At 53.0% G+C, this 25,853-nt stretch overlaps 2 protein-coding genes across 6 annotated transcripts in view; one reads left to right on the plus strand and one right to left on the minus strand.

Moving 5' to 3' along the window:
* Positions 1-4,884, plus strand: part of NDE1 (nudE neurodevelopment protein 1) — a 35,708-nt gene extending 30,824 nt beyond the window's left edge. The window contains exons 7-9 of one of the 2 annotated variants that reach the window (XM_040256835.1): positions 628-719; positions 2,485-2,636; positions 3,463-4,884. In XM_040256835.1, the coding sequence (XP_040112769.1) occupies positions 628-719; positions 2,485-2,636; positions 3,463-3,556 (338 nt within the window). In that variant the 3' untranslated portion in view covers positions 3,557-4,884. Of the gene's footprint in view, positions 1-627; positions 720-2,484; positions 2,637-3,332 lie in introns of both variants that reach the window. The other variant, XM_040256844.1, reaches the window with a different exon arrangement.
* Positions 4,885-6,065: 1,181 nt separating this feature from the next.
* The window catches only part of MYH11 (myosin heavy chain 11), a 129,995-nt gene continuing 110,207 nt past the window's right edge, over positions 6,066-25,853 (minus strand). For 2 of the 4 annotated variants that reach the window (XM_040256879.1, XM_040256870.1), the window contains 15 exons: positions 24,756-24,962; positions 23,117-23,221; positions 22,876-23,028; positions 22,371-22,619; positions 20,159-20,371; positions 19,597-19,809; positions 19,224-19,385; positions 18,271-18,399; positions 17,881-17,969; positions 17,353-17,476; positions 16,709-16,917; positions 15,303-15,411; positions 15,051-15,223; positions 9,987-10,025; positions 6,066-6,779 (listed from right to left, as the gene is read on the minus strand). In XM_040256879.1, the coding sequence (XP_040112813.1) occupies positions 9,995-10,025; positions 15,051-15,223; positions 15,303-15,411; positions 16,709-16,917; positions 17,353-17,476; positions 17,881-17,969; positions 18,271-18,399; positions 19,224-19,385; positions 19,597-19,809; positions 20,159-20,371; positions 22,371-22,619; positions 22,876-23,028; positions 23,117-23,221; positions 24,756-24,962 (2,166 nt within the window). In that variant the 3' untranslated portion in view covers positions 6,066-6,779; positions 9,987-9,994. The remainder of the gene's footprint in view (positions 6,780-9,986; positions 10,026-15,050; positions 15,224-15,302; positions 15,412-16,708; positions 16,918-17,352; positions 17,477-17,880; positions 17,970-18,270; positions 18,400-19,223; positions 19,386-19,596; positions 19,810-20,158; positions 20,372-22,370; positions 22,620-22,875; positions 23,029-23,116; positions 23,222-24,755; positions 24,963-25,853) is intronic. The other 2 variants (XM_040256863.1, XM_040256858.1) reach the window with 1 other exon arrangement.

The raw sequence follows: 25,853 nt of genomic DNA on the forward strand, positions 1-25,853 counted from the left end.
GATGAGGAGACTGGGACTCCGGGTTAAGGAGCTGGGCTGACATCGCACAGCTGGCGGATGGTGGGCAGGCTCCGGGCTGACCCCCCCACATACTGCCTGTCCCTCAGCTTGTGCCCAGCAGGCACAGAGTGTGCCATTGCCAGAGTCCCAGGCTAGTCCCACTTTAAGCACGTGCCTCAGCTGGGCCTCAGCTGCAGCAGGTGTGGGCGGGACCTGAGATCCTGCGTTTCTGAGGAGTGCCCGGGTGATGCTGAACTCCAAGCCCTAGCGCCCTGCTCAGCAGAGAGAGGGTCTCCAAGGGGTGGAACCCTGACCAGTGGGCCTTGTTCAGATGCTGGGAATGTTAATTAACTGTATGGCGTTCCTCAGAGTTGCCGAGGACTTGCTTTTTTTTATTTCAAAGAATAGCATCTAAAGATAAATACTGAGTATAGTCATCATAAGGCTGCGAGAAGTTGGTCATCAGGTACTCTCATTATGTCAGGCAGCCCCCTAGTGATTAAAACAGGGCAGCGTTGGGGGTCAGAGGGCACAGGGGCCCACCTCCAGATTCGGCACTCAGAGACGTTAGTGCACAGACTTTTCTGTGTGTGTTGGTGTCATGTGGGTGTCCTTTTACACACACAGGCCTGGACGACTCCACTGGGGGGACCCCCCTCACACCCGCAGCCCGGATATCAGCCCTCAACATCGTGGGAGACCTGCTGCGGAAAGTGGGGGTAAGATGGCATCACGTGGCGTGGTGCCCGGCGTTCACGTGGCATCCTCTGTCTTTGGAGGCTTGAGGCGTGAACTTACCGGCCGCTTCCCCTCTGGCAGAGGCATCATGAGTGCAGGTGTAGGCCTGGCTCGTCTCGTGTCCCTTAGAACTGCTGTGCATCTGTGGGTGGTGGTTCTGGTTTTTAAAGTTTCGTTTGGTTGGTTTTGGCTGCATGGCTTGTGTCTTAGTTCCGCGACCAGGGATTGAACCCAGGCCCCGGGCAGTGAAAGCCCAGAGTCCTAACCACTGGGCAGCCAGGGAAGGCCCTCGGGGAGCACTGTTTCTGACAAACCCAGGCTCTGACCCTGAGGCACCCCTAGATCCCCAGGTATACCGTTCTTTCCCTGGGCCATTTTCCCTGGCAGTTGGGGAAGTTTGAATGGTATTAATGATACTTTTCTCGGTTTGAAGAAACTGAGAAAAATTGAAAACTGCCTTCCCTTTTCACACTGTTCATGGAGTTCTTGAGGCAAGAATACTGAAGTGGTTTGCCATTCCCTTCTCCAGGGGATCATATTTTGTCAGACATGGTTTTTATTTGCTCAGGGAGTTAAGGAGAAAATCTTGAAAGGCTGGGCAGAGAACATGACCTTACAGGTTTTATGTTAATTACAGGGAAGGAGTCTTTGGTGCTTGAGAAATCACACAGCTATTCTCTGTAGTTGTTTCTCTTATTTTTAAAAATTATGCCTTTCTAAGTTTTTAAAAATGGAAAGCCACATACTTTGAATCCTGCCAGTCTGTCATTGACCAGAATGTGTGTACTCAGAGTTAATAGAAGCTTGTGACTTGTTTCCCGTGTTTTCTTTTTGGTTTCCTGGTTTGCTGTTTTACAGACAGATTTTAACAGTTAGATTATAGAGAAGCCCAGGGTGATCTCAGTGCCCGTTTGGTTCTCAGAGGGTCTGTTTACAGCAAGGCAAGTTCTTGTTCAAACCTGCCACTTGGTGTGTGTTTACCTACGTAACAGCAACAGTGAATGATTCCAAAAGTCCATTTCATTCTTTCTTGTAGGCAGACTTGGATCATAGGTAGGGTAAGTGACTTTTTAGGAGGCTCCTAGATATCCTAGATATCTTAGTGGAGAAGGAAATGGCAACCCACTCTAGTGTTCTTGCCTGGAGAATCCCAGGGATGGAGGAGCCTGGTGGGCTGCTGTCCATGGGGTCGCATAGAGTCGGACACGACTTAAGTGACTTAGCATGCATGTATGCATTGGAGAAGGAAATGGTAACCCACTCCAGTGTTCTTGCCTGGAGATTCCCAGGGATGGAGGAGCCTGGTGGGCTGCCGTCTATGGGGTCGCACAGAGTCGGACACGATTGAAGCGACTTAGCAGCAGCAGATATCTTAGACCACCAGTTGTATGAGTTAGATGTACACTGAATTTGATGGGGGGCAGGAAGGGCATGCTTTGGGGTTCTAATACAATGGTTCTAACACTAATGGTTCTAGTTTGAGAACCACTGTCTTAAGTGATTGTGATGTGAATAGGCTCTGATGGCCCATACACATAAAAATAGTGATGGCATCACTGATGCAATGGACATGAACTTGGGCAAACTCCAGGGGGTGGTGAGGGACAGGGAGGCCTGGTGTGCTACGGTCTAGGGGGTTGCAAAGAGTCGGACGCAGCTGGGCGACCAAACAACAGTATGGACTGTGATGAGAGGTGTAAGGGTTCTTGTCTTCAACTTGAGCAGTGAAAGCATCTCTCTCTCCAGGCCCTGGAGTCCAAACTCGCTTCCTGCCGGAACTTCGTGTACGATCAGTCCCCAAGCCGAGCCAGTGGCCCAGCCTCAGGGCGGGGGAGCAAAAACAGAGACAGCGTGGACAGGCGGCCCGGCGGCAGCAGCGTGCCTCTAGGCGACAAAGGGTCAGTGCCTTGCGCTGTTCCTCCTCGGTGTCAGGAGAACCTGTCCACTCCAGCCAGAAGCCTCTGACCCCCGACCAATAGCCGTGGTTTTGAAAGCTGCAGGAATTATGTCAGCATATCTCTATCCCTTAAGACCGAGTTAGATGATATCTTCTGGTTTGGGCAAATGGCCAGGAAGAGGGTCGTTTTTATTGACTCTACTACCCCAGCTCCCAGTCATGCTGTGAGAAAGCCCTTTGTATAAATCACTTGTTTGCGACTCAGGCTTCAAATACTGCTCTGCTTCCCCCAGAAGAGGATTTTGATTTTTTTTTTTTTAAACCCTTTGGAACCTTCAGGAAACTAAATCAGCCAGACTGGATTCCTGAAGCCAATCACCAGATTGGAAAACACAAACCTGACCTCTAACAGCTTCATTTATTTTCTGGCCTGCAGAAAATCAGGGTGGCCTCCACATTCTAGAATTTTCTAAGATGTGCCACCATCTCATTGGCCCCTGGGCCATGTAGATTTGGGGTGGTCAGTGGCAGACGGAGGACAGGAGAGGAAGAATTTGTTTTCCTCAGCATGCACATAACTTCTGGACCTTTAGCCAGGGGCGTTCTTTGGAGGGTCTTCTGCGACTGGGCTTTTTGTGTGGCTTTGGGGGAGGGCCGTGAGCGCTAGATGGCCAGTGTCCTTTTCTTCATTTCACAGGAGAGAAAGTTGAGACCCAGTGAGTCACTGCTCCCGACCTTGATATTCACCCTTGTAACTTGGTGGGCCCCGTGCTAGCCAGCCTAGAACAGCTGCAATGTCCGCTTAACTTGGTTTGCTCTGTCTGAAGGTTGGGAAAACGCCTGGAGTTTGGGAAGCCGTCATCGAATGTTTCCTCACCGTCGCTGCCGTCAGCCCAGGGTGTAGTCAAGATGTTGCTTTAGGAAAGCCACGGAAGCCGAGGCGAGCCCTTCCCCTCCTTCCCTCTTTAAACTAGGTTTTGGGTGTTTTTGTTTTTTTTTTTAAGTTGGTTTGAGAAATATGAGCAAGCAGTCACACAAAGCCAAGTGACCAAGGCCGTTGCCAGTGGCCCTGGGTCGTTGGCTGCAGGAAATGCAGTCCCTTAACCCCCAGCCTCCGTGTTGACGTGTACAGCCAGGGGTGGGACCAACCTGACCCTCTGGAAAGGGCGACTCGGGTGCCAAGGCCACCCCATCCTTGTCAGCTGAGGTGAGTCCCAATTGGTCTTGAGAGGTGTTTTTAATGATTGGAGACACCTGTGAAGTGGAGTCTGAGCCCATCCTAGGCGCACCCTGCCCCCCACAGCTGGCGCTTCTTCCAGAACAAAGTCTCCAGTGCGCTATGGCACGACGGGGGACAGTGCCCTGAAATCACGCCTGGGGTGAAGGATAGAACAGGCATGTCCCTTTTATTTAAACTGTGGTGTGGTGTACCTCCGAGACTTTTTTTATTCCCAAAGTGGAGTATAATTGCTTTACAATGTTGCTTAGTTTCTGCTGTCCAGCAAAGTAAATCAGCTACGTGTGTACATATATCCCACCCCTCTGGGTATCACAGAGCACCGAGCTGAGCTCCCTGGGCTATTCAGCAGTTTCCCACTAGCTCTCTGTTTTATACACATGTACCTCCAAGACTTTTTAATCTGCCTGTCACTGAGGCTTTTAGAGGCATGCTTGAGTTTCAGTGTGAATTTTGTGGGGACCAGGTCAGTGGAAAATCTGTGTCCTCTTTAGACCTATCCTTGTCCTGAGCCTCCTGCCCTGGTCTGGGAGTGACCTCTGCTTCTGAGGGTTTCTGGGGTGTGATGGCCTTAGTGATGCAGCCCCTGAGAACAGGACTCATTCAAAGCCTGGATGAAATAATCAAGGTTACCATCAGATAAGATGAAGCCACCAGGGTTGCATTGGGAGCGTCCTTATTAAAGAAGAAACGAACCCAAGATTTCCAGGCAGACGGCATGTGGCTCCTCCCTGCTGATTCGGAACAGCTGCCTCACACTTTGGACACAAGTAAAAAGAACATGTGAATTCAGGCATATGCATGCAGCCTAACAGCCTTCTAAGTTATTTTTCCAAAAGAACAGCAAAAGTATCCAGTTGAAAATAGAACTTTTCAAGTGCTACTGAAATTCAGCAGAGAATTAAACTCTAGTGCTCACCTCATTACCGTGGCAACATTCTAACCTGTATCGGTAAAAGATGTACTTTTATTTTTTTAAAAGAACAATAAAATCAAGAGAAACTGATTTTCAGCTAGTTTGTGGCGGTCAGTAAATGCTGGTTAGTGCTTCTGTGTTTGTGCATCCGATGGTGAAAAGCTTTTTTTTTTAAAACCAAGTGACAATGAAGAAAACCTACTTTTTAAAAGTTTCCTTTCGGGTCAGCTTAGGATTGTGTTTGGAACACGTGTATGTCCTATCCAAGTTGTATGGTCTTTCAGTATGTCCTCAGGCTCTGTGATTCCTTTCTTTTCAGTCTGTTTGTGCCCACAGAGTCTGAGTATGGAGTCATTGTGTTGAGCGGAACCTTTGCCAGGCAGCTCGGTCTAGGGCATGCAGGTGAAGGAAAGGACAGGCCCAGACCCGGTTTTTATGGCCCTCGTGCCAAGAATGGTTTATACATTTTAAAAGGATAGTTTAATAATTAAAAAAAAGACAAAAATGTGACAAAGACCATTTCTGGGGCTTTATAGAAAAAGTTTGTCAACCCCTGCTGGGTGAAGTCTTGTGTTTTAACTCAAACATTCAAGGAACGCTTAATGTTATTTCTTCACATTAACTATGTACCTGGTTTGTGTGTTTTGTTTTTTAAGAATTTTTTATGTGGATAGTTTTTAAAGTCTTTATTGAACTTGTTACAATATTGCTTCTGTCTTATGTTTAGTTTTTTTGGCTGTAAGGCACGTGGGATCTTGCTTGACCAGGGTTCAAACCCACACCCCCTGCACTGGAAGGCAAAGTCTCAGCCACCAGACCACCAGGGAAGTCCCCATCACTGCTGTTTTGATTGATGCACATGTTCTTCCTGAGACCCGTCCTGCTCCCTGGGCCTCGAGCTGCTCACCTCCTGCGTGGAAGAGCCCCTCCGTCAGAATCACTCTGAGGTTCTGCTCTCCTCCTAGCCAGCTGTGGGGTGTCGGACAATTCATCTCACCTCCCTAGACCTCAGTTTCCCCATTGAATGAATTAACAACCCTGACTTCATAAACATTAGTCCCTTAGTCGTATCCGCCTCATGGCAACCCTATGGACTGGAACCCACCAGGTTCCCCTGTCTATGGGGTTTTCCAGGCAAGAATACTGTTGCCAGTGGGTTGCCAGTTCCTGCTCCACTGACTTCATAGGATCATCATAAATGAGGCCACTCTGCCCCCTCTCCCTCCCCTACCCATCCTGTCCTGTTTCTCTAGAAAGCAACAGAGAAGCCAACTTGGTTGTAGTGATTTATAACCTTTTATTAGTGAGGGTGTCCTTAAGTACAGTCAGTGCATATAAAACAGTGTGAATTTCCTGCTCTTAGCCTTGGAGCGGCGTCTCCTTTGTAACTCACGTGACTACAGAAGGCACTTGGTCTCAGTGAACTGTGTGCATCTGACGTGTGGGAACCGGAGGGAAGAGGAATTCTCAAACTGGCCCCCACCCCCACCCCGGGATGATGGAAGGGTCCACAGGGCAGGAAAGTTGGGGAGTGGGGGCAGGGGCACCCATCTCGGTGGTGACTTTCTCCCCGTTTCATGTAAAGTTGCCAGTGATTAGTTATCGTGGATGTATTTTTCTAAAAATTCAAAAAAATCTCTGCACAGGTCTTGGCAGAGAGGTTGGGTGTGTCTGTGTCACCTGTTGGATTTTTTGCCTTTGGTACCTCGTTCCAAACTTAAGATGATGCCCTGAATGCAGGGCGGTGTTTATATTCATTGTGAGGGGTGTCTGTGATGTTTGGAGTTTGAACATGGATTTAGACAGTGCTAAGCGGAGTCCACTGGGTTTGGTTCTGTCCTGTTTTTGAGGAAGTCATTCATTCACTGGCTTTGGTTCCGTTGAAGTCGGCATCGCGAGCGTCCATTTCCTCCTCAGACCCGTCCGCGTTCTCAATAACTCTACGTCCTCCAGACCTTCTTGTGGGAACAAAAGTGGTCTCGTTCCCTCGCCTGTGGGTTTTTAAGAAGACACACATTTGTTTAGTACAGAAACCTTCCGCGAGGTTAGAGGAGGTTTTTAGACTGAGCAAAGAACAAACAGAGACTTGGAACAAATGAGACGCAAATATATTCAGGTGGAAGTGAACAAATCCTGACCTGTCTGGAGGTATGGGTGCATTTAATCAGCTGCAGTGGAGGCAGAATAGGTTTTTCAAAGCAGGACCGTCTGCTTTAGAAAAATGTCTGGCTTGGTCAGTTGCTGACCCACCGGCTTCTGGTTGGCTGTGGACTTGTATTTAGAAAAGAAGGGGGAGAGGCAAGTGGGGTGATGGCCCCGCGTGGGATTATTCCTACCCTCTGGGGCCAGGATGAGGGGGAACTGTTGTGTCCGCAGCTCCTCTTTTGCAGAAGGAAAAGCGGGGAGGGGGTTAGGTTTTGAATTGGAGGAAGGTGAGCATGACCACCAACGGCAGCCTTGAGAGGGAAGGAGGTCCCTGTGTGGTCGCCAGAAGAATGCTGTCTGGTTAAAGGCACCGACACACCCTGCTTCCGTGGAGCAGAATTCTTGGACTGAGTTCCCCCAAGGCAGGGATCTCATCTGTCTTGTGCTCACTATGGCAGGCACTGTGCAAGGCAGAGAACAGGTGCTCAGTGGATATTTGTCAGAAAAACATTAGACCCGTTAATCCAAGGTGTCTTTTAACTGTAACTGGTGGGATGCCCCTTTCTGTCTTTCCCACTCCCATCGCCTCGTCTCTGTCCTGCCAGATGCCCTGTTCCCACCAGGGCCCGCCCTGGTCACTGGCAGGGAAGCTTTGTGTAAGAAGGCAAGGCGGGCACGCAGGAGGAAAAGTCAGACCTGCCTGCTCTTAACCTCCACCATTTAGAAGGAATGTTTGCCTTCTTTTCAGCGACCACAACAAACAATGTTATATGCTGAGCTCTGGCCATCTGACACCGTTTGACGGGTCTTAACTCATTTTAGGATGTCTAAGAAGAAAGCAGACTTTTGCAACAAAAAACGATCCACTTCACGACACAAAGGCGGGACAAAGGAAAGCCACGAGGGTGAGCCCAGCCCATCGATTGCTTAGTCACAGGGTTGACTCAGGCAAGACAGGAGGCAGAAGCAAGGCCCAGAGATTCCTGATCGCTGACAGGCTTCCCAGCACAAGCCATCTGGGGTCCAAGGGTGGGAGGACCTGGGCTGGTAAAGCCCACTGGGTACGGCAGATGGTACTTCCCAAGGGGGCAGCGATCAGGAATAAATACTTAAAGTGGTAGACACTGCCAACTAAAGACTCAGGGCAGCCTTCCTCCCATCAGAGGATACTTCTAGGTCCCCAGCTCCTTCGAAAGTAACTTTATATCACTCCCTCCCTAGAGGTGACCTTTAAAAAATCTCTTCCTTCCTTAGCAGTGTGTTCTCTCGGCATGCAGGGCTCAGCAGTCGTCCACACAGCTTTCTCCTCTGCGTCTAACCTTCCAGGTTCAACACTGGATGGGATGGGCTGGGAAACAGTGCCTCGGTTTCCCTTTGCCTCTCAGAAGAGCCTGTACTTGCTAACTGCATGTGTGCTAAACTGCTTTAGTCATGTCCAACTCTTGTGACCCCGTGAACTGTAGCCCTCCAGGCTCTTCAGACCACGGGGATTCTCCAGGCAAGAATACTAGAGTGGGTTGCCATGCCCTCCTCCAGGGGATCTTCCTGACCCAGGGATTGAACACGAGTCTCTCATGTCTCCTGCATTGGAATGTGGGTTCTTTACCACTCGCACCATCTGGGGAGCCCACATTTGCTAAGTAGAGGAGTTGAACTGATCAATATGCTCCTTTGACTTAAGAAGTAAATCAGTCACTCCTGGGTCTCTGGAAGCCCCCCTGCATGGGCACCAGGCCTGAAGCTGTTCTGTTATGGTTCAGGAGCCTCGCTTGAAGGAACAAGACTCATATGCTAGGCAAAAGTTGATAACTGGCTATCTCTGCCAAAGGAATTAAGGGACTCCTCTAAAAATTTGCTTGAAGTGTCTGATTCTGGAGAATTTGGGTTCTGTTCACGGACTCAGGAACATATCTCAGGCACTGCTGGTGTCCCAGGGATGAGCACGAGCGTGTAGGACCTGCTACCCTACAAGGACTCAGGTTCCATCAACCAGTGGGGCCTACACTCCAGCCAAGCCTGGAACCCAGCTTATGCTGCGATCTGGACGAGCTGGCAGGAGAGCTGCTCAAGAGCAGTGCCCCAGAGGCATGATGCTCCCACCTAAAGCTCTTGCCGAGACCTCCTCCAGTTTTAAGTATTTTGGGTACAGCAACAGCAAAGCCAAGATTTCTCCAGGAGAGAAGACAGACAGAAGACAGGGCTTGCTGGGCCTCAAAGAGGATGAGGGGGAAGCTGGGCCCCAGGGCCCAACTGCATGTGTAAAGAAGTTGTTAGAATCCCAGAGAAGCCGAGGCCTCTGACTCCTGTCTTTGACGGCCCTGTGCACCCCCTGAGTCGTGGGTGTCCATCCCTGGTCTGTGAACACGTGCCTGTGAGGCCTCTGGGAAAGACTCAGCCTGACCCGGCCTTTGTGCGCTCAAGATGCGGTTAGCGACCGGCCTTGCTGAAGCCCCACGCAGCCCTAGTGAGGGTGAGGCATCGGGATGAGAGCTTGATCGCTCGCACGCATGTGTGGAAACCCCAGCTCAGGGGCCCTGTGGCTGGGGGCCACCACAACCCTGTGCCTGGCTCACTCCGAATTGTGAACCAGACCAGCCGATGGGAGCCATTCTCCAGGAAGGTACCCGGACGATGGCGCTGGTGCCTCTGCTCAGCAAGGTGCCTGAGCCGGACGAGGGGGCACACATGGGCCAGCCGTGGCCTCATTGTGTACGAGGGGCCTGCCACCCAGGTAAGAACCCTCCAAGCCACACAAAACAGCCTCTAAACTTGTCAGCACGTGGTGACAGGCCACATCAGTGCCACGTCAAACGCCCAAGCGAGAGGAAGGAAGGAGGCTTTGTGAAGATGCATGTTTGGGTGCATGTTGGTTTTGATGAAAGACCGTTTTGAAGCTAAGGTCCCTAAGCCTTTGGACTTTGTAGACATCTCAGAAGTTTGGGAGGGCCCACAAAGGGGGACAGGGAGACGGTGCGGGGGGGTGGCGCTGGCAGGAAGGAAATGAAACCAGGAGCCACACACACACACGAGCCGTGAAGCTGCAGGCATGATACCTGGTGAGTCATTGCGGAGTTTCCTGGGGGAGGGGGCCTCTGAAACAGAGAGAGAGAGTCCCCGGTGGTTACCATCCTCCTGTTCAAGTGCGAGTTTAATCATTAAAGGCGTTTGCTTCAACTCAGTAGTTACAGCCACTTTTAAGGACCCTTACAGCAGAGCGCCTGCAGCCACCAAGCACTCAGGGAAGCTGGCACACAAAGGGACAAGTGGTTTGTTTTTTCCAATTAAAAAGCACTTTCTGTCCTTCAGAGCTTAAAGAACACAGGCTTAATGGCTTTCTCCCCTTCTGCATTTCTCTTCAGGAAGGTAAAGGAATCTGAGTAAGCTAGGCCAGAAGATCCTTATGAGACCAGAACCTGAACAGCTCCAGGCAAGAAGCCTGCAGCAGCCTGTCGCTCCATTACCGTGACTGTCTCCACTGCCTCTCACACCCGTAGCCAGGAGGTAGAGGCGGGCACCTGGGCGGCTCACGTGGAGATGCCTGGCAGTCTAGGGAGGGATGGGTGCATTGGTCAGGCTCTAATGAGGGCTTGCATTGCGATGTATCTGGCTGGTAAAATCTGTGAAACGTGCGTTGTAATTCCTTGCTCATGGAGAAACTGGCTAGGCTTGTGAACCTCACTCACAGCTCTCATGCTTGATCTTGGGTTTTTGCACGTTTGGAGGACTCAGAGAAGGTAGCAAAGGTGGGAGCTGTCTTCCACCCATATGTACGTGTATGCTTATGTTAACTGTAAAAAATGTGTGGTCTAATACCAGCCCATATGGCCCTGAGAAGGGTCAGTTATCTGGGGCAGAATCCAAAAGGGACGGATGACTTGTGTTGCACGAATGACCGGTCCCAGGAATTCCCTGGCAGTCTAGTGGTTGGCACTCTGAGCTCTCACTGCCAAGGACTGGGTTCAGTCTCTGTTCCGGGAACTAAGATCCCATAAGCCTCGAAGTGCAGCCTAAAGATTTTAAAAATTAAAAAATAAGAAAGACATCAGTCCCAAGAAAGGGACAGTGACAACAAAATGGCAAGAGAGCTGGGGTGGCTGAGTGTGCCCCACTGCTCAGCGCATGTCCATGGAAGGGCAGCATCCAGTCAGCAGCAGACAGCTCGGGGCTCCAGCAGTGGGGACACCCGCCACCTCGCCACGGGCAGGGGGCTCCTTCCTGAACGCCTGTGCTCAGAGCCAGCTGCTCACTCCTTCCTTGTGAAAGCGGTTCAGGCTTCCCCTCTTCTCCTAGAGTGGTTCTCAGGGTCTGGAGCTGAGATGCCAGGTGATTTCAGAGGGTTCCCAGGCATGCCCTTGGATTGCTTAACTGCACTGTGAGAAAGGGGTCCCCCTTTCCACTCTTTAAATACATCTGATTATGTCAGAGAGTCTGTCTGGTGCTAATGTGGTTTTTTTGTGACTGCCTTTTTAATGAGAGGTCGACCTTCGGGTCACAGTCATCAGCTTGTGGCCACGATAGCTAGAACTCACTGTTGTTTTGTTTGTTTTCACTGTGTTTAACTTGATTGTGACCTGTTGATGCAAGGGACCCTCATTTAACGATACAGGGGAGGTAGGTTTCATTTGTGAATAGAGATGTGTATGGTTTACACAGTAAATGTCAAATACGAGATACTTTCTAGTTGACAAAAGTACAGGTGGTAGGAGACTAAGGCAGAATGGGGAAGGTGGTGTGAGAATGGCTGAGGTTGAAGAAACATCGTCTCTGACTCAACGATTGAAGGTTTTATTTCGTGCCCAGACACTGGGGATGAATAAGCAGACACCGCCTCTGTGTTTATGGCCTTGCAGGCCAAGAGTGAGGACAGACCGTGTGAGATAAGCAAAAGAATAACAGGCTCCACGATGACAGGTGGGTAAGAGAGAGGAGAATGGCAGGGAGTGAGGCAGGAAGTTCTGATCACATGGACGAGCAAACACCGGAAGGAAGGGAAGGAGGGGCAGCTATTGCAATGAGCTGCGGGGAGAGCATTCCAGGCAGAGACAGCAGCCAGGGCGAGGGCCCTGCATCAGAAGATGAAGAGGTGGAGGGGTAATTTAGGAGGCAGAGGACAGAGACCACGCAGGGCCTGGTGGAACTGACCGTTGTCAAGATGTTACTTTGAGCAAGATGGGAGCCCATGGAGGGCTCGAAACAAAGGAGGGGCATCATCCCACACCATTTCTGTGTTGAGAACAGACTATAAGAGGCCAGTATGGACATGAGAGGCCCACGAGGAGGCTGAGAAAGTCGTCCAGATGGGAGGAGAGGGTAGGTTGGACCAGGTGGCAAGAAGTGGTTGGATTCTGGATGCAGAGTATTTTTTAAGGGAAAGTTGACCAGACTTCTCAACAGCTTGGATGCATGGTGTAGTGGAGAGAAAAATAAGGCAGGCTTCTGGCCTAGGTTAACAGCAGCTTTGAACCGGGGAGGACTGTGCAAGGAGCTGGTTTGGGGATGAGGGGGTTCAGTCAGGCCTCAGGTCAGGGTGTGTTTGGGTGTGGGCTGCCTGTTAGGCACTGAATAGGAAGGTCAAGGAAGTCTGGAATCCCAGGAAGTCTGGGCACAGATAAACTAGGAAGTCACTAGCTGTGGATGGAATTCCAAAGCCGCCAGGCTGGTTGAGATTCACCTGAGGAGTGAGTAGAGGTGGAGATGGAGACAGGACCATGGTGGCAGTCTGGGCAGACCAGCAGCAATTGGCCTTTAAGATGCAGCACCAGCAGAAGAGGTGAAGGGTGGCCAGAAAGGTAGGAAGGACAGCGGTGAGAGCGGGGCTGGGAGGCCCGTGAGGAGGTGCCACGCAAGCTGCCGAATGGGGAGTTTCATGGCGACAGGCCGCAGGGAAGTGGGGTTGGGTTTGCTCGGCTGATGGAGCGACTCAGCGAGAGAGAATATATCACAGGGAAGAAGAAGGGTAAGACTTTGAGGAGCAACGTCCTTGGTTAAACAAGAGGGTAGTGGGGTTGACCTCAGTTGGTGCTGGACAGAAGTTGGTGTTGGAGCACAGAAATGGGGGGAAAAGTAGAGGAAATGAGCACAGATGTAGGGAGGTATGGAGAAGTGGGGGCTTGTTTATACTTCACGATGGTTTCCTTTTTTCAGTTAAAGAGGAAGCGAAGTCATCAGCGGAGACTGAGGATGGCAGAGGGAGGAAGTTCAGGGAGGGTGAAAAGCAGGTGCCTAAGTGGGTTGAGGTCCGTCTAGTCAAGGCTGTGGTTTTTCCAGTGGTCATGTATGGATGTGAGAGTTGGACTATGAAGAAGGCTGAGCGCCGAAGAATTGATGCTTTTGAACTGTGATGTCGGAGAAGACTCCTGAGAGTCCCTTGGACTGCAAGGAGATCCAACCAGTCCATTCTGAAGGAGATCAACCCTGGGTATTCTTTGGAAGGACTGATGCTGAGGCTGAAACTCCAGTACTTTGGCCACCTCATGCAAAGAGTTGACTCATTGGAAAAGACTCTGATGCTGGGAGGGATTGGGGGCAGGAGGAGAAGGGGACAACTAAGGATGAGATGGCTGGATGGCATCACTGACTCGATGGATGTGAGTTTGAGTGAATTCCGGGAGTTGGTGATGGACAGGGAGGCCTGGCGTGCTGCGATTCATGAGGTCGCAAAGAGTCGGACACGACTGAGCGACTGAACTGAACTGAAGTGGGTGAGGTGAGAGGATGAGGGAAGGTTGAAGGGTGAGGGGAAGGGGGAGGGGTGGGGGGGGGCCGAGAGGATGGGGGAGGGAGGGAGGGTGAGGGAGGGGAAAGTCCCGGCAGCACTAAGTGGGGTCAGCTTGGTGTCTCAATGGCACGTTTCTCAGTGAAGTGGCAGCGCTCCTGTTGGCTTTCTTGCACAGCTTTGAGCTGCAGAAGGTTGGCAGTTGGATTTCATTTGGGTTGTATTTTAACCAAGTGAGCCCAGCACAGCAGGAAGAGGGACCAGAGTGTGGAGGATGTGGGAGAGGCTGATTGTAACCGTGCAGTCAGTGGGGCTGCGACAGAATGAGCCGAGGGGTGCAAGACACTGGTGGAGACAGAGGGGAGAACTGAAGAAAGGTGGTGGCGGGCTGATGTAATGCCTGATGGTCAGGTTAGGGCTGAGAATTAGTGGGAGTGCGGGCAAGCAGCAGGGCCCTGGAGGAGAGAAGGTCATGGACTTGAGGCTGGATCACCCACCTGCAGGGTGTGGATGGATGACACGGAAAGCGTGGAGCTAGGCCTTTCAGAGAACTGGGTGGACCAGGGGCTGGAAGTTGCCCTGGGGAGCAGGAAGCACCTACCGCCTTCAGGCCCAGAGGTTCAGGGGTAGGAGAGAAAACAACCCCGCCCACTTAGGGCAGAGGGGCTGGCTGTGGGCAGCAGCACCCCCCAGGGACATCAGGGGATGTGCCATTGCGTCTAGCTTGCGGAGGCCAGGAGTGCTGCTCAGCGTCCTGCAGGGCACAGGCCAGCCCATGACAGTTGCTCAGTCACGTCCGACTCTTTGCGACCCCCTGGACTGACGGTAGCCCACCAGGCTCCTCTGTCCATGGGATTCTCCGGGCAAGAATACTGGAGTGGGTTGCCCCGCCCTTCTCCAGGAGATCTTCCCAACCCAGGGATCGAGCCTGGGTCTTCTGAATTGCAAGCAGATTCTCTACCATCTGAGCTACCAGGGAAGCCCACGATAAACAAAGAGTTGTTCAGCCCTGGATGGCAATCGGGCAGAGAAACCCTGAGTTAGGAAGAGTGAGGAAGAGAGAGTCCAGAAGAGAGGGGAAGAGAGAAGGGAGTCTGCCAATGTCCTGACACAGAGAAGAAGGGTCTTAGGAAACAGGGAGACACCGCCTGGTTCTCCTGCTCCTCGCCAGGAGGATGGGAAGGGACTGGTTGTTGGAACAGAAGGGGAGCTGCTCAAAGGCAGGGCCCCTGTAACCTGAGCCCCCCCTACATCCAGCACAGGCTGGTGCTGCATACAGCTGGTGCTGCACACACGATGAGCTGAGCAGTTCCGGGGAGAGGGCCCCTGAGCCACTGGGAGCGTTTCAGGCCACCCCGCGTGCCCAGCCTGTGGCCCGAGGCCCCGGAGGCTGGTGCCTCACCTGAGCTTGCTCTTGAGCGCGGTCACCTCGCGGCCCATGGCCTCGTTGCTCTCCGTGGCCTCGTCCAGCTCGCGCTGCAGCTTCCTGCGGTTGGCGTTGATACGCTGGGACTCCTCTTCCGCCTCCTCCAGCTGCCTCTTGAGTTGCTTGACCCTCAAGTTTCCTTTCTCGGCCTGGCAAGGAGCGGCCCGAGGGTCAGGCGGGTGCATGGCGGGGCCTGCAGGGCTGGGTGGGGGGCCGGGGCGCGGTTACCTGCTCCTTGTACTGCTCCGCCATCTTGCGCTCATCCTCCACCTGCAGCAGGGCCTCCTTCAGCTTCTTGTCCTTCTGCTTCAGTGACTTGGCGGTCGCCTGTTTCTCTCTGCGTACACGAGGCAAGCAGGGAAGGTTCAGATGGGGAGGGCCTCCCTGCAGCCAGTGCGTGAACCCAACCAGCGTCACCCGCGTGGGCACTTTCCTTTTTTTAAAAAATTAAATTATTTGGCTGCACTGGGTCTTAGCTGTGGCATGTGGGATCTAGTTCTCCGACCTGGGATCGAACCCTTGTCCCTCCTGCATTGGGAGCACAGAGTCTTAGCCATTAAGGGCCACCAGGGAAGTCCCCACATGGGCACTTTTCCTGAGCCCGAATCAGAGCTCATTCTGAGAAATCGTCCATGAAAAGGAATGCCGTGCTGACCTTGGCTACAGTGCGGGAGAACCTTGGAAGCATGCTCAGTGAAAGAAAGCCAGTCTTAGTAAGCGGTCCTGTGTTGTATGCCCCCACTTTGCGAAATGTCCAGAATAGACAATAGAGTCAGGAAGTAGATGAGCAGTTGCCTGGAGCCAGGGATGCGAGATAGAGGGTGATGGCTAAGGACACAGGGCTTCTTACTGGTTCTTCTTAATGTGCCACGGTTGACTGTAGAGAAGGTGTGCCTATGAGTTGCATACTGGGAGCCACTGAACTGCACTGGTGGCTCAGATGGTAAAGAATCCGCCTGCACTGTGGGAGACCCGGACTCGATCCCCGGGTTGGGAAGAGCCCCTGGAGAAGGGAACAGCTACCCACTCCGGTATTCTTGTCTAGAGAATTCCATGGCAGAGGACCTGGCGGGCTACAGTCCGTGGGGTCGCAAAGGGTCGGACACGACTGAGCGACCGAGCACCCCCCCACACACTGAGCTGCATGCTTTAAATTGGTGAACTGTTGTGGCAAATGACTTTCCTATGAAGTCGCCACATAAAAAGGCAAACACAGTGTAAGGATCTAGACCCTGTCTGATGGTCAGCTCAGGGACCGCGTGTAAGCAAGCAGCCTGCCCATGACTGTGGGTGCCGAAGGGGCTGAGACCTGGATGTTTGCTGTACCCGTTAGCATGACAGCCTGCAGACACGGGTTAGGCAAAGTCCTGGGAGCTCCAGGGAAGCCCAGCTGACATCACTGAGGAGTCCGGCCGCTTAGAGCAGCTAGCGTCTCAGAGGCTCACTCGGGGCACAGCGCCTGCCCATGTTCTCACTCAGTTCACCCAGCACAGCTGCCACGCAGGCACCTCTGAGCCAATTCTCAGCCAGAGCTGATGCCCAGGGAGGCTGGCTGACCCCTCCACGCCCCCACCGCTCGCTGGCAAGCAGGCGGTCTTCAGGGTGCTGCTCGACGGCCCCCCAAGCCCCCGTACCTGGCCTCCTGCTCCACCTGCTCCTCCAGCTGTGCAATCTTGGCCTCCAGGGCCGCGATGGTGGACTTGAACTTGGACTTGACTGCCCCCTCCATCTCCTGCAGCTTGCTCCGCAGCTCCTTGTTCTGCCGCTCAAGCTGCTGCCGCGCGTGCTCATTCTTCTGGGCTGCACTGCGCTCCGTGGCCAGCTCGTTGCTGAGCTGCTCCGCCTGGGGAGGACGGTGGAGGTCACCAGGTGGAGGGCGCCCAGAAACTCCCGCCCTCCCCTCCGGCACCCAGCCCCTCCCTGGCCGCCCTTTAAGGCTCAGCCAAGGGGCAGCCCTTCCAGGCCACATCTCAGTGCCACGCCAGTTCCACAGCGGGTCCCCAGTGACCATGGTGGAGGGGTGCTCACTGTCAGGAGGTGGGAGCTAAGGAAAAGGCAGGAAGGAGACCGCCAAGCCCTTCTGGGTGAGCCTCGTCTGCTGGAGGGAGCCACCAAGGGAGGCCCTGCAGGCCAGGTGCTGGGGTGACCGGAGAGGAGAGAGTGGGTGCTCTGGATCGGATGAGCTGGGTCCCTACTCTCCTGCCTCATCCCGCCCCCGACCTGGGCCTGGCACACAGGAGCCTGTCCCAGGGCAGGTCCGGGCTGCCCCAGCCCCCACCTGCTGCGTGGCCTTCCGGACGCGGTCACTCATGGCCTCCATGTTGCCTTGCTCTTCCTCCAGCTCCTCCTCAAGCTGTGCGATCCGGGCCTCCAGGCGGCGCTTCTCGTCCTGCAGTGCGTTCCTAAGGGAAAGGCAGCCACCTTAGGACCTCCAGCCTCCCCTGGCTTAGGCAGCGCCCTCCCTTGGAGGAGCAATGCCTCCAGGTCGTCCTCTTTTACAATCAAGACTCAGAGAGGCTTAGAGGCTTGTGCAGACTCACACAGCTGGAAAGCAGGGAGCCAGCTGGTGTTAGCAAAGCCGGGCCTGAGATAAGGACCAGCTCCCTCCTCCCCGACATCCCCAGATGCCGCTCCCACCAGACTACACCCCCAAATAGGGTGTGAAAAACACATGTCCCTTGTCACAAGCTCAGCTGAACGTGCTATCACGTTCAGCCTTAACATACAGTCCAGGAGGCCTCCTCTGACTGACTGTCTCTCTCGTCATGTGAGTCTAGGGACCCCTTTCTCCCCAGGCGGCTCCTACCTCCCTGACACGCTGCTGGCCAGCTCCTCTGCCAGCTCATCCTTCTCCAGGTCTGCCTGCTTGCGAGCTCTCTCAGCCGCCGCTAGATCCTGGACGGTGGGAGGTGGGGAGGAAGGAAACCAGTTGCCTGTCAGGAGGGCCTGCACCCCACCCAAGCATCTACCCTGCTCCCAGCAGCAGGCCCCCAGCCGCCTCCATGGCCATCCTTGAAAATGGCATGGCCTCCTCCGAGCTTGGGGGGAGGCCTGCAGATCCGTCAGCGAGAAAACCCCGTGTTTTTCCATGCCCATGCTACAGGGCCCTCACTTGTGGGATGCTGAATGTGGGTGCCCAAGCCCGGGGTGCCCAGGGCCCCCTCGTCAGGGCCCCCACAGTGCGGAGAAGGCTTACCTCCTGTAGCTGCATGAGGTCTGCCTCCAAGCTCTTGGCTTTCTTCTCATTCTCTTTGGCCGTGGCAAAGATCTCGTCCCGGGAGGCGCGGGCGTCTTCCAGCTCTCTCTGGAAGTCCTTCATCTGAGCCTGCATGAGGACAGGCAGGACCAGCTAAGAAGTCCTTACTCACTGGGTCCTGTGGCCCAGATTACCTTTCTGTGCCAGCCTGAGTGTATGTGTTAGTGGCTCAGTCATGTCCAACTCCTCGCAACCCTGTGGACTGTAGCCTGCCAGCTGCTTGTCCAGGGGATTCTCCAGGCAAGAATGCTGGAGTGGGTTGCCATTTCCTCCTCCAGAGGATCTTCCCAACCTAGGGACTGAACCTGGGTCTCCTGCATTGCAGGCAGATTCTTGACCGTCGGAGCCACCAGGGAAGCCTAGGCTTTCCCACCATTTAACCACAAAGCCCTTGGGCACAGGTGGCTGCCTGGGGTCTCTGGACGGGCTCCACAGACCTAAGAAACAGTGCTGAGGTCTGAGTGTTAGCCTCTCAGTGGTGTCTGACTCTTCACAGCAACCCCATGGACTGTATAGCCCGCCAGGCTCCTCTGTCCATGGAATTCTCCAGGCAAGAATACTGATGTGGGTTGCTATTCCCTTCTCCAGGGAATCTTCCCAACCCAGGGAGAGAACCTGCATTACAGGCAGATTCTTTACCATCTGGGCCACCAGGGAAGCCCAGAGCCAAACACCTGAGGATAGTGTTTGGCTGTTGCTCAGCTGCTCCGCCTGGGGAGGAGGGTGGAGGTCACCAGGTGGAGGGTGACCTCACCACCTCCGCCTCCAGGGCAGGAAACAGCCCCCAAAGCAAAAGCATGATGGAAAGGCACCCGGTGACCAGGCACCAGCAGGAGGCTGCGTGCTCCCATGGCTGTGGACCGGGCCTCCCTGGTCCTTGCGACGCCACCCACCTGCAGTTTTCGCAGCTGCTTGATGGCCTCCTCCCTCCCCTTGATGGCCGAGTCGGCCTGCAGCTCCAGGTCCTTCAGATCCCCTTCCAGCTTCTTCTTGGCTGCCACCGCCAGGGCGCGTTGCTTCCTCTCGTCGTCCAGTTCCGTCTCGTATTCGTGGAGCTGGGAGAGGCCAGCAACATGTGCTGCAGGGCAGGGCCGCCCCTCTGATCCCTTCCCCCAGGGCCCAGGTTTGCACCACCACCGAAGGTGGGCCTCCCATCCCCGGGTCACAGGTGAGAAATCAAGTTTCCACGAAGCCAGGAAGTGGTGGCGTTAGGAAGGAATGCCGGCTGGCCCCGCTCCGCTCCCCTCTCTCCCCGCCATGGGTTACCTGCCTCTGGAGTTGCCTCCGCTTTTCTTCATTCTGCTCGTCCCGTGCCTGGAGGTCCCGCTCAAACTGTACTTTAAGGGCCTGCATGTTGACCTCCAGCCTCAGCTTGGCGTCTTCTGTCGCCTGCAGCTCGTCCTCGAGCTCTTCCAGCTGGGTCTTCATCTCCTCCATCTGGGTCTCCAGGGCCCGCTTGGACTTCTCCAGCTCGTGGACCTTTGATGTGAGGGGTGATGTCATGAAGATGGTCGGGCAGCCCCCAGTGATGGGCAGCTCATCATGGTCCAGGAGGTGGCTTTTGATACCCCCAGGATGCAAGACCAGGAGTCTAGACCACAGCCTTCCTCTCGGAACCCTTGACTCAGAGCTTACCTCCAAAGGCTGTTCCCAACAGCCCAAGGCTGGCCCCCTCTTTGCATCACCCCAAGGGACTCCCTTCAGTTCCTGATGATTGCTTACCATGAATGAGGCGTGGGGCCCCCTCCTTTACCCGTGGACTGATAACTAGCAGAGAGGGTCCGGGACGGGGGACATGGACAAGCAAAGGCGATGAAGAGCCGCTTACGTTCTTGCCCACGTCGTCCTTGGAGCTGACCAGATCCTCCATCTCGGCCTTGAGCATCTTGTTGGTCCTCTCGAGCTCTTCTTTGGCTTCCAAGGCTTCCTCGAGGGCCCGCGCCAGTGACAAGGCTTTGGTTTCCTTTTCCCTGGCTTCTGCCTCGGCTCTGTCTCTTTCATCCGCATATTTGGAAGAGATGTTTTTCTCCTCGGCCAACAACTGCAACACAGCAAAAGACCCAGAGGTGAGCTCTAGGCATGCCTGAGGGTCGGCGGAATTTAACTGCAAATATGGGGAAGAAGCCTTGTGTGCAGCTGAACTCATCCTGGTACAGCTGGGAGGAGGTCACATATCTATGCAAATAGTTTATAACAGTCCTGCTTGCCGACTTCTAGGTCAGCTTTGCAGAGCCAGCATTCGCCGTATTTGTGCTTAGAAATCACTAATGCTGCCCATGTTGTTCCACTGTGACCAAGGTCAGGGTGACACTTAATCCTGCCAGAGGCCAGTTATTCTTTTGTTTCAAGGCCACAGTCACTCCCTTACAAAAGTACCCTATGAGCCAGCCTATGAGTAGAGAAATGGTGAATATGTGGATGGATTTGCACACACCCTCTGCCTGGGGAAGCAGCTCCAAGAATACCCCATTCTGACGTTAACCTCATCTTTAGAAACAGAGGGGCTTCCCTGGTGGCTCAGTGGAAAAGAATCCTTCTGCCAATGCAGGAGACTTGGGTTGGATCCCTGGGACAGGGAGATCCCTTGGAGAAGGAACTGGCAACCCACTCCAGCATCCTTGCCTGGGAAATCCCATGGACAGAAAAGCCTGGTGGGCTACAGTGCAGGGGGTCGCAGAGAGCTGGACATGACTGAGCACCTAAACAACAACAACAGGAAAGAGCAGCATTCACCGTAGCATCCCAAACCCAGGCCGCCAGAGTCCAGCAAAGACGGGCACGCGACAGGGCCTCCCAGCAGCAGTCAACACAAAACCTCTCTGCTGTTTGTGACGGGAGAATAATAGAGCAGTCTCAGACCCTGGACCAGATAATGAACCAGCAGATAAGAAGCACTAAGAACAAGCTGTCAGCACAGAGAAGGGATGGCTGGTAGAAAAGAATCCCAAAATTCCATCCCCAAATTGATTTTTGGAATAAGCCCTGAGTCACATGTAAACCAAAAAATATTTACTGACTCTGAGTAACACATATTAAAAGCTAGTATTTAGGGGTTTGGGTCATCCAGGTGTGTGCATTTATCAGAACTCAGTGAGTGTATACTTAAGATTTATGTATTTCATTGTATGTAATTTTACTTCAAGGGGAGAAAAAATATTTTGAAAGATGAACCCTAGTTTATATGCAGTGTGGAGGTATCTAGAGGGTGATGTACGGTTGTCTGTAATTTGCTTTTATTTTTTTTTACTTGGTTTTGCCATGTAATTGCTTTTAAGTGCAACTAAAAGATAAGATACAAATGAGAGATGTTATACACTCATAAATAAGCATGTGATAAAGTCAGTGAAGTGTTAGTCATTCAGTCGTGTCCAACCCTTTGTGACCCCATAGACTGTAGCCTGCCAGGCTCCTCTGTCCATGGAATTCTCCAGGCAAGAATGTTGGCATGGGTTGCCATTTCCTTCTCCAGAGAATCTTCCTGACCCAGGCAGGGATCAAACCAGGGTCCCTGCATTCCAGGCAGGTCCTTTACCATCTGAGCCACCAGGGAAGCCCCAAGTCAGGGTAAGGCCTTAATGACTGAATCAAGGTGGTGAGTGTCCAGCTGTTCACAGTACAAGGCTTTCTGCTTTGCTATGTGCTCAAGATTCTTTGTGATGAGATGTTAAGGAACAGTGGTATTTCAAGGATAGATACTTTAATTGGAATCCTCAGTAGGCGCCCAACAAATACTCGCAGAGTGAGTAAAATCAGTAAACCTCATTCCTTATCAGGGCTGGAACCCAAGGCACGACTGGGTTTCTAGACGGCCCTTGTGGTGGTGGTGGAACCTGGGAAGTCACGGCCACTGAGGCTTCGCCACTGTCCTCACTGACCCCTCGAGGAGCCTCACCCAAGCCGGCCAGCCTTCCATCATGACCAGCAAAGCCAGGATGGGATGCTGCCAGACACGCAGCAGCCACGCCGGATGTTCTGCAGACCCGGACCCCCACCCCCCAGCCAGGGTCCGTGAGCAGAGGGGAGGGCCCTCCAGCCCCTACCTGATCAAACTTCTTCTGCTTCTTTTCCAGGTTGGACACCAGTTGTCGCTGGTTGTCCAAATCGACAACCAGATCGTCCAGCTCCTGCTGAAGCCTGTTCTTGGTCTTTTCCAGTTTGTCATAAGCAGCTGCCTTCTCTTCGTACTGCTGGGTCAGGCCTTCTATTTCCTTCTGGAACTTCTTCTTGCCCTCTTCCAGCAATTCCACGGTACTGGCAAAGTCCTGCAGCTTCTTCTTCGAGTCGGAGAGCTGAAAAGGCAGCGTCCAGGTTGGGATGAGAGGAGGCAGGGATAAGGGAGTCCCAGCCCTGCGCCCCTGAGAAGCCATGACCGTCACTGAATAAAATCAACAGCAGGGGGAGCTAGTGAGCCAAGCAAAATGGCACCACGGAAGAAACTCAACAGCAGGGGGAGCCAGTGAGTCAAGCAAAACGGTGCCACCGTTCTACCACAATCACATTCGAGCCATTGATCTATCCTCCAGGGCAAAGACACGCAGTGGGCACCTGGATGTTCAGGGTCGAGATGTGGCGCTCCAGGTTCTGCTTGGCTTCCATCTCCTCGTCCAGCTGTTCCTGCAGGCTGTTCCTCTCGTCTTCCAGCTGGCGCAGCTTGGTGGACACGTTGAGCTTCTGCCGGGTTTCTTCTTGAAGCAGCTCCTACAGAAAGGACACGCAGAAGTCCAGGAGCCCACCCCCAGGAAGGCCGTACCCCATGTGCCTCTAGGTGACGTGGCCCGATACCCACCTGGGTGTCCTGGAGCTGGGACCCAAGGGACGCCACGTCCTTGGCCAGTTTGATGGCCTTGCCCTCTGCCTCGTTGAGCATCCCCGTGACACTCTCCACTTCATTCTGTGGGCGCCCGGAGACTGGTTAGTTGGATCATCCAGGACAGGACTGTCCTTAAGTAAGAGGGACTCTCTGTACTCGGTGATTGGCCTTGGGGTGTTGACTGATTGAGAGCTTCCCATGAGCTAAGGGGCCTGGTCATGGTCCCTCCTGGCGGGGAGGGAAGGACATCCCTACAGGTTGCCATCTCTGGTAGCCTCTGGTTCCGAGAGCCTGTGAGAGCCCTGTTATACTGTGGTTGGACTGTACTCATTGGGCCCTGAGCCCTCCACATGGATCCTGGAGCCTTGCCAAGGTTGGCAAACATGAAGAGCAGGTTTGCACGTCCAGACACTGAGCAGCAGTCTGGACTCACCTGATCCCTAAAGTGAGGGAAGAGGCTGTGGGGGGCGCCTCCATATCCAAGGGTCCTGTCCCTCCCACCCCTTCCTCACCCCTGCTCTTTGCCCTTTCACTCACCCTTACAGCAAAACCATAGATGCAGGCACTGAAGGTAGAAAGCTCTCTCTGCCTTTCCTCTGCCTTTTACTCCAGGCCCTGGTATCTCTGAACAAGTCCTTTCGGAGACACCAGCCCACCATCTGTCCTCCTCCCATTTACAGTGAGGATATAAATGATCTTCACTCCTCCAGGATGTTGTTTGTGTTAGGATAGCAAAACCCTTGTGCTCAGCTGTGTGTGGAAAAACTCATACTTCATGCTGTCCTGTACTCTTGTCCCAGGCTCTAAGCGCATTAAATATTTATCAAAAGGTAGGCCATATTCCATGAATGGAGAGTCTGTCCAAATGTCTGTTCAAAGCTAATCAAGACCAAAGACCAGCAGACCATGTCACTCTTCAGCTTAAAACCCATCAGTGGTTTCCCATCACTCAGCGTGAAGACCGAGATGCATATATAATCGGGCCTTGAAGGCCCTGTGTCTTCTGGCGCCAACCTGCTCCAGTCCCATTTCGTGCCACATACCTTCCCCTTCCTGTAAACTCCCCTTGGCCCCAGTCTCCACCATCCCCTATCGTCCATCAGATTTATCATTCTAGCTCTACTGGCCTTACGTGACCTCTTCTGACTTCTCACTTAGTCCTGGGCCTTTGCACATGCTATTCCCTGCCTATAAGTAGTCAGACTTCTTATCTGTCAGACTATACATCCTTCTTAGGGAAGCCTTCCTTGACTCCTCCTCCCACAGGCCCAGGCCCTTGTATTATTTATATTCATTGCAGTATGTGTCTCTGCTTCCCAGCATCATTTCATATTCATCCTCATTGTTATTAATGTCTTTCCTTGCACTGGGCTGGAGTTCTCTGGGGGCAGGGACAGTGTTTGTCTTCTTCCTTGCTGTTGTATCTCAGGATTAAACACAGCACCTGGCATACAGCAGGCACTCAATAAATACTCATTTTGAATGAGCAGGTAGGAGTTTTTAGAGGTTAAATTCAATAAGGCAACCATGGAATGTAACTCAAGGAAGTGAACAGAGACTTCGTTAGTTGGAAGAACCTCATCCTTCAGAGACAGTCCCAACGAAGTCGCCTCACCTGCAGCTTGTGGACCTTGTCGTTGAGCTCGGCCCGGACCCTCTCCCCATCACTGTACTTGGACTGCAGCTCCTGCAGCTGCACCTCCAGCTTCTTCTTCTTGTGTTCCACCTCCTGCTTGGCCTGGCTCAGGACTCGCAGCTCTCCAGCCAGCTCCGCGTTCTCTTTCTCCAGCGCCTGCTTGTTCTTGTCCAGGTTGGCCTTGGCCTAGCCAGAGAAGCAGAGGGGAAGGAAGGTGTTAGGGCCGTGGCTGGGAGAGTGTTTGAAGGTAAGGACCTGTGCTAGGGGCGGATCTTCCTCTTTGCTTCCCCTTCCCTTGGTAGGTCCGGGGACCTGTGCTCCCCAGCTCAGGGGAGGGACTCGGCGCAGTGAGGAGCACACAATCACCAGTGAGACTTTTTGGATTCTGTTTTTCTAAAGCTCAGAGGTTGCTAACTAGCATCCCCTGGGCTGCATCAACCCTGCCATCACATCCTGTTTGATTCATGTTATACCTTTTAACATTTTAATAAAGAAATATTACATAGGGACGTCCCTGGTGGTCCAGTGGCTAGGACTCAGCACTCCCAGTGCAGGGGGCCTGGGTTTGATCCCTGGTTGGGGAACTAGATCTCACATGCCACAACTAAGACCTGGCACAGTCAGGTAAATAAAAAGAAATATCACTTAAAAATCTGGGCTCCCAGCTTCTCATTTGAAAAATCGAACGTTCTATTTCATGACTGGGTGGTGGTTAAATCATTTGTCAAAATTCACTGAACTATATACACTTAAAGTTGGTGAATTTTGCTGCATACATCTCTATTTAAAGTCTGACTTCCCCCAAAAAAGTAAAGATCTGGAAACAGAGGTCTTGCCTTCCTCTAAGAGAGCAATCAGCTGGATCTGAGTAGCAGCTGGCCCTGTAAACAGGGCAGTCATACTCCACTCAGCCCCAGTCCCCACCACTCCCTATCATCCATTGATTTATCATTGGATGTACACTGCCTTTTCTGTGAAAATTTAGAGAAAGCTATTTTATCTAAACAGCTCTTGTAGGCATATGAGTTTCTCTAAGAAAAAAAGTGTTTGGGAGAAAAAGCAGAAGAAAGGAGGGGC

Source organism: Oryx dammah, unplaced genomic scaffold (genome assembly GCF_014754425.2).
Source record: "Oryx dammah isolate SB20612 unplaced genomic scaffold, SCBI_Odam_1.1 HiC_scaffold_2, whole genome shotgun sequence".
Taxonomy (NCBI): Eukaryota; Metazoa; Chordata; class Mammalia; order Artiodactyla; family Bovidae; genus Oryx; species Oryx dammah.